Here is a 13145-nt window from a genome sequence, read left to right as displayed (position 1 = left end):
GTGCCACATGCCAGTATCAACAAAGCCGCTAAGCCCACAAAAATTGCCATGTTTTTGCAAACACCAAGTTAATTCGAGAGCCAACCAAGGTTAACAATATCGTCTGATATCGAGGGATGAAGATCCTGTCGATAGCTAGGGGCCTGATATTGGGATGAGGTGTTGACAAAGGCACTCCCACGTCGCACTTTGGAACGAGACTCCTGGTCATTCGAGTCTATAATTTGGCGTGCTACATACCACTTGTGATACAAGGATTAAGGATCCAATGAGACGCAATACCAGAGATGGGACATGCTCTTTTCTTTCATACATTGTACACGACAAAGATTACTATGAAGCATCACTGAACCCCAAGTTCATTTATATGGAACCCCTCAATCCCCCTTTTTCATCCAATCAACCCATTGTACATCCAAGAACAATCATCATCGAAAAAGTAACCACGTTATTCACATCAACGAACATCCCTGATGAACCTACGCTATACAAAGATTTGCATGTTCGATCCCACAAAAAGATTCATTGAAGAAAGAAAGCATTGAAAGGTGTTCTACGGATCGCATATTTCTAGTGGCTGTCGCTGTGTCCTTGTACCATCCGGTATTGGGTCATTGTCGTTGCCGCTTCACGTATACTGAACCCGTAAACATAATCGTAGCTGCGTTTCTTGTACCATCCAAGACATGGGAAACTAGGGGGTAGTCAAGCACCAAACGTCGAATCCAAATGGGATCCCATTACCAAAACCTTTGTTATCCCAATCCTGCAGCTGTTCCTTTGTCATCGTTGTATAGTTGATCGCATGAGCCCTTGCTTATATTTCCATGCCAATGCACCGAATCCCTTGGTTTGCATCATTACCATAGACCCCAATGCCAGTGAAACTACTTTATTCAAAATGAAAAAGAATGCTTCAATGAAATGTTGCTCTTTCTTGCCATGCATCGCATACCTGCAGCGAACGAACGTATCATAAAGAGGAACCTTGGGGCGATACATGATGCATGTGCTGTTGCATAGGAAAACATACTCGTATCCAAGATGATGATGTAACCATGACTGCAAGTTATGGAGATACACCTCCCAAGATCTTTTGAAACATGCTGGAGTCCAGGAATAAGCGATTGATTTGAAATGACGAGTGGTGTTGGGATGAAATGATGATGAGCGTTGGTCAACAATGATAATGTGAAATCAGGTCCATATTCCCAGCAGTTGAGGTCATGAGCATCTTTTGGCAAGGAAACTTGATAAGGATGCGTGCTCATTGTTGACGTTTGTCGTGGTCTCATTAGTCCCCATCATCCAATCAGTACTCATTACAGTGGATCCCTGCGACATGTTGCCAGTCTGAAAGTGTGGAAAATCGCGAGATGGATGGTGTTGTCGGTCTTGTGGAAAATACAGAGGTATCGAAAAATATTGAGGGACTCGGTGTATTGCAGCACTGTATTTCATGGTTGTTTTCTTTTCACATGCTTCTTGATGCTCATTGTTGTGGTCATCCAAATGTAGTTCCTCTCAGCTTTACCTTCTTGAATTGATCCATGATCCAGTTGATGTATAGCCAAGATGTTGTCACGTGCTTGTAAAACATCCAAACAGCTGCATGTCAAGCGTTTGAGTATCTCCATTTGTTGCAGGGCCGAAAGGATCCATTCCAACGCTCTTTCAGGTTTCCATCAATAGACAATGGTGATTAAAATGGAATGCATTGAGTGATATGGTGCATGATCGCTGCAATGTCGGGATGTTGCCAACCGCATCTTTCGCTGTTCCTTTGCCATCGCATACTGCAGCTGGAATCGAATGCTGTGGTTAAGCGCCAAAGCCATGGTCTCATTGCCAGTGTGCAGGTAATGTGTCATGCAATCCAATCCAGCATCCAGGTGCTCATATGTTGCTCTGCGCCTTGTCCTTCAAAATGTCCCACAAATCCTTGTCGACAACCATATGTCTTGGATAGAGGGTTGAAAAGTTGCCATTCCTTTGAAAAAAGTCTTTGCATTCAATGCCTTGTTCATCCAACCGGACCATCCCTTTATCCTTAGCTAACACCATGATTGCCTTGGCATCTGTATGAATAACAAGAGCCTTTTTCAACGCCGCCCCGTGGACACCATAGATGATGGAATATTGACCGATAAAGGGGATGACGAAGTACCACGCCTATAACTTCAGCTGATAACACGAGCGTGTCTTGATAATGGTGATGGACCACGATGGGTGCTCGTGGCGCCATTGTTGATGGTGTCATTGCTGCACTTCAATCATCCAATCATTGTCATTGCCATGCACCCGATTCTCAACTTGTTCTTAAATGTCCCTGGTGCTCATTGTGGCATCATCCAATCCAAAGGTAGTTCTCCAAATCCTTCTCCCTTTGGCTTGATCCACGATCCAACTGGCAATCAAAATGTGATGGTGCTGTCACGTATGCATAAAACATCCAAACAGGTAGAGGCCGCCCACTCAAGCAACTTGACACGCATCTTGTAGCCATGATACATGGAAAGTAAATGTGTTGATGAAGAAGCGTATCAATCCCCAGTAGCCATCTGACTCCGTTGGTCATGCATTTTCCTCAAAATCCGCCTTGTGGTTGCTGTAAAAAGACGGTGCATTCTATAACTGTAACAATCGACCCATGTGAGCAAGTGATTGGAGCTTGCATCCCATATCCCCTTTTCTTAGGTTTACCTTGCTGCTGACACAAAGAGACATCTGCTGCATACATTGAACCATGTCATCGATAAACGGCTGATTGGCGCTGGCAGAATACTCGATCAGATGATGTATCCCATATAGAATCATGCTTTTGAAATGAAGTCCAAGCACAGCAATACTTTAATGATGAATAAGGCGAAGCAGATGCGTAGTTGGATGAAACGATCGAGTGATGACCAAAAGAGACACATGGAATCAGGTCCATATCTCCAGCTGATAATGTGAATATATGCTGAGGACCAAGGTCGATGAATGCATTGTCATTGTTGCTTTTGTTGATCATTGTACGTGATTCCATTGCTAGGCTGAATCATTTTTTCAGGTCATCTCTGTTGCTGGCATGACTCCAATTCCCCACTTTTTGCATGTTGCTTGATGCTGATTCTTGAAGTCCTCATAATCGAATCCACGTGTGGTTTTCCCCATCCTCGTTCTCGTGAAATGACCCAAGGATCATTGACAATCGATCATTGCAGTTATCTGAGGTATTCATAAATCCAACAAAGGCGCCATATCGTATCTCCACGGGTGCATTCGTTGAAGCTGTCAAATCTCATGCTTTTCTCGGTTTCAAAGCGTACAACGGTCCTTCAGGCGCAACACCTTGATGTGGCATAGAACGTGGATCGCAATATCACGTCGAAACACCTTCTCATTTGCCATCACAGATGTTGTCGAGTATCCCTCGTAGGCTCACGTATACGTTGGCAAGAATCCATCATCCAAAATGAATATCAACTACATCATAAGCATGTCAATTTTCATCCATTGTCTCGAAACATAGCAACCGATCCAACCTGTTACCTGGATACACAACATCAAGAGAAAATAAACATCGCAGCATCCGAAACTAGACATCCATGACTTGAACCATTGTACTGCATCATACAACACGTAAGATCGCCACGCCTACATTTGATATCTCATCATCCTCTTACCTTGGTAAATGGGTTGGCATATGGTATCGTGAAGCTGCTATCAACACGTTGCAGTACTGCGCCAAAAAGCTTTTTGGAGACGAGGTGCTGAAATCAACAGCGTTAATGACGAGCAAGGATGCAGTCATTGGACTTCTTCATTTACATGTTGTTGAATACCAACAGATGCAGAGCATTGGTGGCGTTGACTGTGTCATTGTAGAAGCAGTTGTGAGAGGTTGTTGCAGGTGTACATTGCTGGTGGAATGGAAGTGGAAAGAGGAGCTGGCTGAGGTGCACACACCCACCACCACCCATTTTACCCTCTCCGCCACATCCTATGCGCATGATCCACATTCATCAGTCTCACTGTAATTAGTTCGAGAGCATATGCACTCATTTGATAAAGATCATATTTGATTTGGGCAGTAGCCTTCATCATTATTTAGCACCATAATAGATATCATTCAACTTCCTGTACACTTCTCCAATAGCTCTAACTTTGAGTAAATCGATTTCATCTGCACGATCAATGCATTTAACGGGTGCAAACGTGATATCCACAGGATGACGATCGAGCTCATTCAATAAGCATCGCCAGACTTCATTGGGATCCTCCATCCTTGGGATTTTGATCTGCAACATACCCAGCACACCATAAACATAATCACATGGATCATAGCAACGCCGGGTGGAATCACTCAATGAGTAAATCATGTGGTAAAAACTTCCCCAATTCGACCTGAAACGACCTTTGCCGGCTCTCCTGGCGTCTTCTATGCCACTTAAATATTCCTTGACCGCGGATACGACCTTTCTCATGATCTTCATCTCACCTGACCAAAAGGTTAGCATACCGCATCAATGACAAGTCAAGCATGTTATGCAACGTACTCTCATGCACCGGAGTGAGTGGAACTTCTTCCTTCAGAAGGTACGCCATTCTTATATATGGAATCCCAAGTAGTTGATTAAGAGTAACAGTGCTGTTTTGGGATTGGTGAGTGGCTGTTTCCGCCATAAAGCGCACATCTCCCACAGGTAGAGCCATCTCCTGCCAGGTCCATACTCGTTTCCACCATTGACTTTGCATGAATATGTACAAGTATCCAAACAGTTGCGGAGCTTGAGTCTGCTTTACATCCTTGTATTTTAGGTACCCTCCTTCTCTGGAATCATACAATTCCTCGAGTGCCTCCTCTGCTGTACCCGATATTGTGCGAATTTCTGATATCACATTTGGCTCACAATCGATCATGGCAATACACTCAAGACAACAAGAGTAAATGTCACCCATAATATCCAATGGTGTATCGGTACGTGCACACAGGACATCAATCCACCAATAGCTATCAGGATGATCTCTTAGCATTGCAAGTAGTGTATCTCGTTTTTCTGGTCGCATTGATACAGGCTTCACTGGTTGCCCTTGTTCGTCATTCACGTATTCATGAATATCATTCCAGTGGTATCGGTCGTTCTCTGTGAGCCCCCAAAGGTGTGACAATGCGTAATAAAAAGATGGTATGTGTTTGGCTTCATTGATCCTTTTGATCATGCGTCTTCGATGGAATAGATTGCTGGCAGGTTGTACAATTTGCATCTTGTCTCCATTATCAGGCACATAAAGTAACAAAAAATGTTCATCGTCGAAAAGCGCACCGAGTCCTTTTTCAAAGAACTCTTTATACTTGTTATCCCTATCATGCTCTAAATGTTGTATATTGATCTAGAGTCAATATTGTAAGTATCTTTTCAGGTCCATGGGCGTCTTATGGTCATGCATACTTGGTAGTCATCGTTGTTTTCATCAGTGTCGCATGTCATGTTGAATATGGAAGAAGAAAAGACGTGAAAAACGGAAGCCGTACCGGGGGGATCCCTATTCATAGTCTTGTTGCACGACATGCAGCATGTAGTAAACAAGACTCAAAGCATTACCATGTATGAGCACACACCGAGTTATCACGATGTAGTCGTGCGTACACGGTAATCCAGCCCATTTAAGAAACCAATGCAAGCATAAAACCGATTCATGTTGAGTAGCCTGTCAGCATGTAGTAGTGACCTTGAATTGGGAAGTATAAAACACTAAGTTGTGTGTCACAATAACGTGGCACGAAAGACGAGGTTTCAATGCCAGTGAAAAACATCTCCTTCTAGGACTCAAGCTTTAAGTTCAAAATGAGGAGTAGGACCCGGATGGCTTAATAACCATGACCACGCTACCAAAGGCGTGATCCCATGAATATGATTGTAATACCAGCTTTCGTTTCCCATTATATCTTTCTCCATCCTCACTTGCTAGCAACCATATAAAGCCCCATAATCTCCATTTCCCATGCAACCAACCCATTGGACAATCGAACCTTCGTCCCATTCTTCTTGAAAACAACTTTGTGATGATACCGTTTTCCTTCATCCTTCATCCAACCCCGTCCCCACTGCACAGCCAAACAATGATATACATAGTAAGATAAGCCATGTGATTGACATCAGCATAATGATAGTAAAATACAACGCGGTTGAGATTTTCATATTGGTTTACTCGAAAAGGGTTGTTCAAAGGAAAACAGTGCTTATTTCCAATGGATGGCGTTGTACTCTAACACTCTCTCGGTATTGGTCCAATGTTGTGGTCCATCATCAATACTTGTAGCAGGGCGTTGCATCATCCGGGAGATTCCATATCAGAGGGGTTGCCAAGCGCCATGAGTCACATGCAATCGGTATATCCCATCATCCACATCCTTCACATCCAACCCTGTTCCCATCATGTGTGATTCTTCAGCCAGGTCGCATGTGCCTTGACAATCCTTGGATCCCAAATCAGTTGTAATCAATCGCTGTAGAGCACAAAGCGTGATATTGTATGTCCCATCTCGATCCAATAATGATATACTTTGTTCAGAAACGACGTGTAAATAACACCGTATGACGCCATGGACACTGCAAATGCATTCGCCAATCTGAAAACGCATGTTTTAATATTATGTTGCTTCCCATTGTCAACGTAAGACACCTTCTTCGTCTTACCATAGTGAGAGCGTTCCATCATGAAACTCTTGCAGCCATATATGATCACGTGTGCTGTTACAAAGAACACATCCTTGTTGAGATGGTGATCCCTAACCACGTCGCCAAGTGATGGAGCAAAAGCTTGCAAAATCAGGTCGATGACAATCATATCGCGGATGTCCAATGATCCAATCGTACTGTTGCTAGCTGCTTTAATCATTTCAAGGTACCGAGTATGTTCCCGATCATAGATCCATTGAGTGAAATGTAATCCGAACCCGAACGCATGTTTGCTGCGTTCCATAGCGATGTGATGGTTGAGCAGGATGAAGCAGCTGAATGGGTAGGGATGCAAGTGCTGGCAAACAATGATAGATACAATAGGTGGGATCAGGTCCATATCTGCAACTAAGACCAAGGCGACGACAATGAAACGTGATAAGAATATGAGGTCGTTGTTCACTTTGTTGATAATTGCTGCTCTCCATCATTCAAGTGATTGCCGTTGCTGTGCATCCAATTTTCAAATACGGGTGTCATGCTGGGTCATGTTTATAGTTGTATCCTCGTTATCCAATAGCTCTCCTCATCCTCGTTATCCCGGATCGACCCCGTAATCCATTTGTTCATCAGGTGCCCATAATCATATCCAAATCACATATCAGATTTCCATGCGTCCAATCGCCAAACTTGCCAATTTCTGGTGGTTGTCTCGATCTTCATACCGTAGAATGATCTTCAAATTGTTGAATGTTGTTGAAATGTCGATAAAGCTTTTGTTTTCCCAAGGTACCATGTCGAGGACGCATTCCAGAGTTCCTCGCGTATTCCAGCACCTGTTGAAAAGGTGGCATCATCCACAATCAATGTTATCGCATCGTGCAGCCTCACTACAAGATGATTATGTCAATTATCACTCTTCTCTTCCTCATATAGCACCTCATCCAATTGTTACCTGGATATCTAACATCGTAAGTGAAAAGTGTTGCTGCATCCAAACTAAAAAAGCAGGGTTCAAAACATTGTGCTGCACCATGAATACGTGAGAAGATTGTCACGATCGTTTTTTGCCATCATCATCATCCTCTTACCTTGATAAAGGGTCGACTGGTACATAAAAGCTTTGACAGTAGTAACATGAATCGATAATGCGTGTCGTTGAATGAATAAAGCTGCTGGATATCATTGACAATATTTGTAGTATTACGCCGTGAAACAAAGTCATTGCTGTAAATCGACAGCGTTGAATGTCGAGGAAAAGAACACGATCGTCGGCTGTCTTTAATGACTCGTTGCTGAATTGTAATGATGTGTCGCATTAGTGCCTGTGAGCTATGTCATGCTGGAAGGGAAGTAGTAGTTGAGAAAGCTGCTGTCCAACTTGAGTGGGAAAAAGAGGAGGCGTGAAGGAGAGAACAGTGCCCCATTTTCACAAACGATCCCTACACGTCACTCATCACTTTCCCCCACAATGTAATATCATCACTATCATTTAATGCAACATTATGTGCCCTACGAAATCTCATTCAAGTATGCATCCATGATTCGGAATACATTTTTGCCTACTTCACCAATTTGGATCAACTCGTTGTATACTACACCAATATTTTCAACTTCTCCCAAATCGATTTCGTCTGCATAGTCCATCCATCTTCGCGAGTCAAGTGGAGCTAAATCATCCAGCTTGGACAAGAAATGGCGCCAAACATCATTGGGATCGGTCATCCTTGGGATTTTGATCTGCATCGCTCCCAGCACTCCATAAACATAATCACATGGATCATAACATCGTCGATTGGAGGATACCAATGATCCAATTACAAAATACAATGTCTCACTCCTGGTCATAATGATACGAAAAGCGTTGCATGCTCTAGCAGCGTATACGTCATTGAGTCTGTTACAGACTTCGTCGGATGTCTCAAACCCGACATATTCTGGCCAAGTGGTTAGCAGCGCTCGACAAGATCAATTCAAATATCCAGTGTAACCTACCGGGTGCTAGCTTATGTCGCATAATATAGAGAATGTGACTTATTAATATGCTTCCAAATTCCTCTAAGTCGTCCGTAGTAATTGTGTTGGTTGTATGGAGCCGGCGAGTCTCTGCTTCAGCCATAAAGCTCACATTTCTATAAGGTAGAGCCATCTCCTGCCAGGTCCATACACGTTGCCACCATTCACTTTGGAAGAATGTATCCAAGAGATCAATGAGTTGGGAAGCTTTGGTTTGATGCAACTCCTTGTTTGTTAGGTATGGTCTTCTTTTGCGCTTCAGTAATTTCTTGATTTCCTCTACCGCTTCCAACTTTGTATGAATGTTTGATATCAGAGCAGGCTCGCAGTCAATCATGGCGATACATTGAAGGCAGCACGCATAAATATCTCCCATGATGTCCAATGGCGTATCGGTACGTGCACATAAAACGTCAATCCACCAGTAACTGTCAGGGTGGTCTCGGAGCATTGACAACAATGTATGTCGTTTCTCAGGTCGCATGGAAATAGGTTTCATGGGTCGCCCCTCTTCGTCATCCACATGTTTTCTGATACCCTTCCACAGGAACCGGTTGTCTTTTTTAAGCCCCCAAAGATGCGACAACGCGTAATAAAATGATGGAACGCCTCGTTTTGTTTCATTGATTCTTTTGATCATGCATTTTCGATGGTACGAATCACTGGCAGGACGTACAACTTGCATTCGCCCTCCATCTTCAGGAACGTAGAGGAGTAGAAAATACTCGTCGTCTAAGAGTGCATTGAGCCTTTTTTCGAAAAACCCTTTGAATTTGCCCGTTTGGTATCCATCCTTTACGTATATATCGATCTAAACGAAAAGTCATGAATACCAACTTCAGCATCTGACGAGATTATGAACTGTATACTTTGTAAGGGTCGTTGTAGTCGTCAGTGTCGCATGTCATGATGAAAAGTGGAAAGAAAGGTGTGAGAATTGGAAACTATGTTAGGCACAGCACTATCCATGTTGCACTACTCGGTATATGTTGTGCCACGTGCCCAGTATCAATAAAGCCGCTAAGCCCACAAAAATTGCAAACACCAAGTTAATTCGATAGCCATAACCAACCAAGGTTAACAATGTCGTCTGATACCGAGGGACGAAGATCCTGTCAATAGCTAGAGTCCTTATATTGGGATGAGTTGTTGACAAAGGCACTCGCACGTCGCACTTTGGGAAGGAGTTCCTTCTTCATTCGAGTCTATAATTTGGCGTACTACATACCACTTGTGATACAAGGAGTAAGGATCCAATGAGACGCAATACCAGAGATGGGACATGCTCTTTTCTTGCATACATTGTACATGACAAAACTATAAAGCATCACTGAACCCCAAGTTCATTTACATGGAACCACTCAATCCTCCTTTTTCATCCAATCAACCCATTGTATATCCAAGAACAATCATCATCGAAAAAGTAACCAAATGATCCACATCAAAGAACATCCCTGATGAAACTAGGCTGCACAAAGATTCCATGTTCGATCCCACAAAAAGCTTCATTGAAGAAGAAAGCATTGAAATGTGTCCTACGGATGGCATATTTCTAATGGCTGTCGCTGTGCCTTTGTACCATTAGGTATCGAATCATTGTCGTAGCCGCTTCATGTGTATTGCACGCCATAAACATGATCGTAGCTGCGTTTCTTGTAGCATCCAGGATATGGGAAATTAGGGGGTAGTCAAGCACCAAATGTCGAATCCAAATGGAGCCCCATTGCCAAAACCTTTGTCATCTAATCCTGCAGCTGTTTCTTTGTCATCGTTGTAGCAGATAGCATGCGCCCTTGCTTATGTTTCCATGCCAACGCACCGTATCCCTTGGTTTGTATCATCAGCATAGATCCCAATATCAATCCAACTGCTTTATCCAAGATGAAAAAGAATGCTTCAGTGAGATGTTACTTTTTCTTGCCATGCATCACATACCTTTAGGGAACAACAGTATCATAAAGAGGAACGTTGTGGAGATACATGATAGAATGTGTTGTTGCATAGGAAAACATACTCGTATCCAAGATGATGATGTAACCACGGCGGCAAGTTCTGAAGGTAAACCTCTCGAGATCTTATGAAACATACTGGTGGCCGGGAATAAGGATTCATTTGAAATGACGAGTGGTTGGGATGAAATGATGACGAGCGTTGGACAACAATGACAATGTGGAATAAGGTCCATATTCCAAGAAGCCGAGGTCATGAGCGTCTCTTGACAATGAAACTTGACAAGGATGCATGGCCATTGTTGCCGTTTGTCGTGGTCGCATTGGTCCCCATCATCCAATCAAGTAACCATTAAAGTGGATTCCTGCGACATGTGGCAAATCTGAAAGTGTGGAACATCGAGAGATGGATGGGGTGTATATAGCACGGAGGGTGTGGTCGAGCTTGTGGAATGTACTGAGGTGTAGACAATATTGGGTGATCCTTGTCGATTTCTTTTCACATGAAGCCTGACGCTCATTATTGTCCTCATCCAAAAGTAGTTCCCCTCAGCTTTATCCTCTTGAGTTGATCCATGATCCAGTTGGTATATAGCCAACATGCTGTCACGTATTGTAGAACATCCAAGTAGCTGCATGTCAAGCGTTTGAGTATCTCCATTTGTTCCAGGGCCGAATGATCCATCCCAGCGGTCTTTCAGGTTTCCATCAATAGACAAAGGTGATCAAAGTGCCATGCATTGAGTGATATGGTGATTGATTGCTGCAGTGTCGGGACGTTGCCAACCGCATCCTTCGCTGTTCCTTTGCCATCACATACTAAAGCTGGAATCGAATGCTGTGGTTAAGTGCCAAAACCATGGCCACGTTGCCAGTGAGCAGGTGATGTGTCATGCAATCCAATCCAGCATCCACGTGATCATATGTTGCTCTGCGCCTTGTCCTTCAAAATGCCCCACAAATTCTTCTCGACAACCACACGTCTTGGATAAAGTGTTGAAAAATTGCCATTCCTTTGAAAAAAAAAAAAAAGATGTTTGCATTCAATACCTTGTTCACCCAACCAGACCATTCCTTTATCCTTACCCAACACCATGATTGCCTTGGCATACGTATGGATAACAAGAGCCTTTTTCAACGCCGCCTCGTGGAGACCATAGATATAGAATATTGACCGACAGACAGGATGATGAAGAACCACGCCTACAACTTCAGCTGATAACACGAACGTGTCTTGATCATGATGTAAGGTTGTGGTGCCATTGTTGATGGTGTCATTGCTGCAGTCAATCATCCAATCATTGTCGTTGCCATGCACCCAATTCCCAACTTGTTGTCGCATGTCCCTGCTGCTCATTGTGTCATCATCCAATCCAAAGGTAGTGGTAGTTCTCCAAATCCTTCTCCCTTTGGCTTGATCCAAGGTCCAATTGGCAATCAAAATGTGATGGTGCTGTCACGTATTCATAAAAATCCAAACAGGTAGAGGTCGCCCACTCAAGCAACTTGACTCACATCTTGTAGCCACGATACATGGAAAGTAAATGTGTTGATGAAGAAGCGTATCAATCCCCAGTAGCCATCTGACTCCGTTGGTCATGCGTTTTCCCCTTGTTATTGCTGTAAAAGGATGGTGTATTCTATAAATCGACCCATGTTAGCAAGTGATTGGAGCTTGCGTCCCATATCCCCTTTTCTTAGGTTTACCTTGCTGCAACTGCATTGAGGCATCTGCTGCATTATTCATCCATGTCATCGATAAACGGCTGATGATTGGCACTGGCAGAATACTCGCTGATTTTGCCGTATCCAATACACGATCGCGCTCCTCATGTGTTCCAGCACCTGTTGACAAGGTGGCATCATCCACAATCAATGTTTTGGCATCCTGCAGCCTCACTACATACAAGCTGATTAAGTCAATTATCACTCTTCTCGTCATCATATTCCACCTCATCCAATTGTTACCTGTGTATTCCAACATCAAAAGTGAAAAACGTTACTGCATCCAAACTTGACACGCATGACTCAAAACATTGTGCTGGACCATGAACACGTGAGAAGATTGTCACCATTGTGATATGCCATCATCCTCTTACCTTGATAAAGGGTCGATTAGTACTCAAAAGCCTTGGTAGTAGTAACATGAACCGATAATACGTGTCGTTGAATGAATAAAGCTGCTGTATATCATCGATAATATGTTGTACTAGTACGCCGTGAAACAAAGCAATTGCTGTAGATCAACGGCGTCGAATGTCGAGGAAAAGAACACGATCGTCGGTTGTCTTTAATGACTCGTTGCTGAATTGTAATGGATGCGTCGCATTGGTGGTCGTGAGCTGTGTCATGCTGGAAGGAAAGTAGTGGTTGAGAAAGCTGTTGTCCAGCTTGAGTGGGAAAAAGAGAGCACCTTGACCCATTTTCATCAACGATCCCGACACATTCTACATCCATCACTCATCACTTTCCCCCACAATGTAATATCATCACTATCATTTAATGAAACATTATG

General features: G+C 43.3%; 3 protein-coding genes across 3 annotated transcripts; all 3 read right to left on the bottom strand.

Annotated features, from left to right (window-relative positions):
• Nucleotides 1-4088: 4088 nt before the first annotated feature.
• On the bottom strand, nucleotides 4089-5474 carry O0I10_011452 (uncharacterized protein; the record flags this gene model as incomplete). Its single annotated transcript, XM_058491419.1, has 3 exons — nucleotides 4089-4483; nucleotides 4542-5376; nucleotides 5436-5474. 3 exons carry the CDS (start codon nucleotides 5472-5474, stop codon nucleotides 4089-4091), a joined length of 1269 nt encoding a protein of 422 aa, XP_058337832.1.
• A 2703-nt stretch (nucleotides 5475-8177) lies between these two features.
• On the bottom strand, nucleotides 8178-9589 carry O0I10_011451 (uncharacterized protein; the record flags this gene model as incomplete). Its single annotated transcript, XM_058491418.1, has 3 exons — nucleotides 8178-8602; nucleotides 8661-9492; nucleotides 9551-9589. The coding sequence occupies 3 exons, from the start codon at nucleotides 9587-9589 to the stop codon at nucleotides 8178-8180; spliced, it is 1296 nt and encodes a 431-aa protein (XP_058337831.1).
• Nucleotides 9590-12244: 2655 nt separating this feature from the next.
• O0I10_011450 (uncharacterized protein) lies at nucleotides 12245-12614 on the bottom strand (the record flags this gene model as incomplete). The annotated part of the gene is made up of 3 exons (XM_058491417.1): nucleotides 12245-12270; nucleotides 12338-12529; nucleotides 12599-12614. The coding sequence occupies 3 exons, from the start codon at nucleotides 12612-12614 to the stop codon at nucleotides 12245-12247; spliced, it is 234 nt and encodes a 77-aa protein (XP_058337830.1).
• Nucleotides 12615-13145: the final 531 nt, after the last annotated feature.

This window comes from Lichtheimia ornata, assembly GCF_029851405.1.
Source record: "Lichtheimia ornata isolate CBS 291.66 chromosome Unknown scaffold00090, whole genome shotgun sequence".
NCBI lineage: Eukaryota > Fungi > Mucoromycota > Mucoromycetes > Mucorales > Lichtheimiaceae > Lichtheimia > Lichtheimia ornata.
The sequence above is the reverse complement of the archived record's forward strand: the minus strand, read 5'-3'. Positions and strand labels throughout refer to the sequence as shown.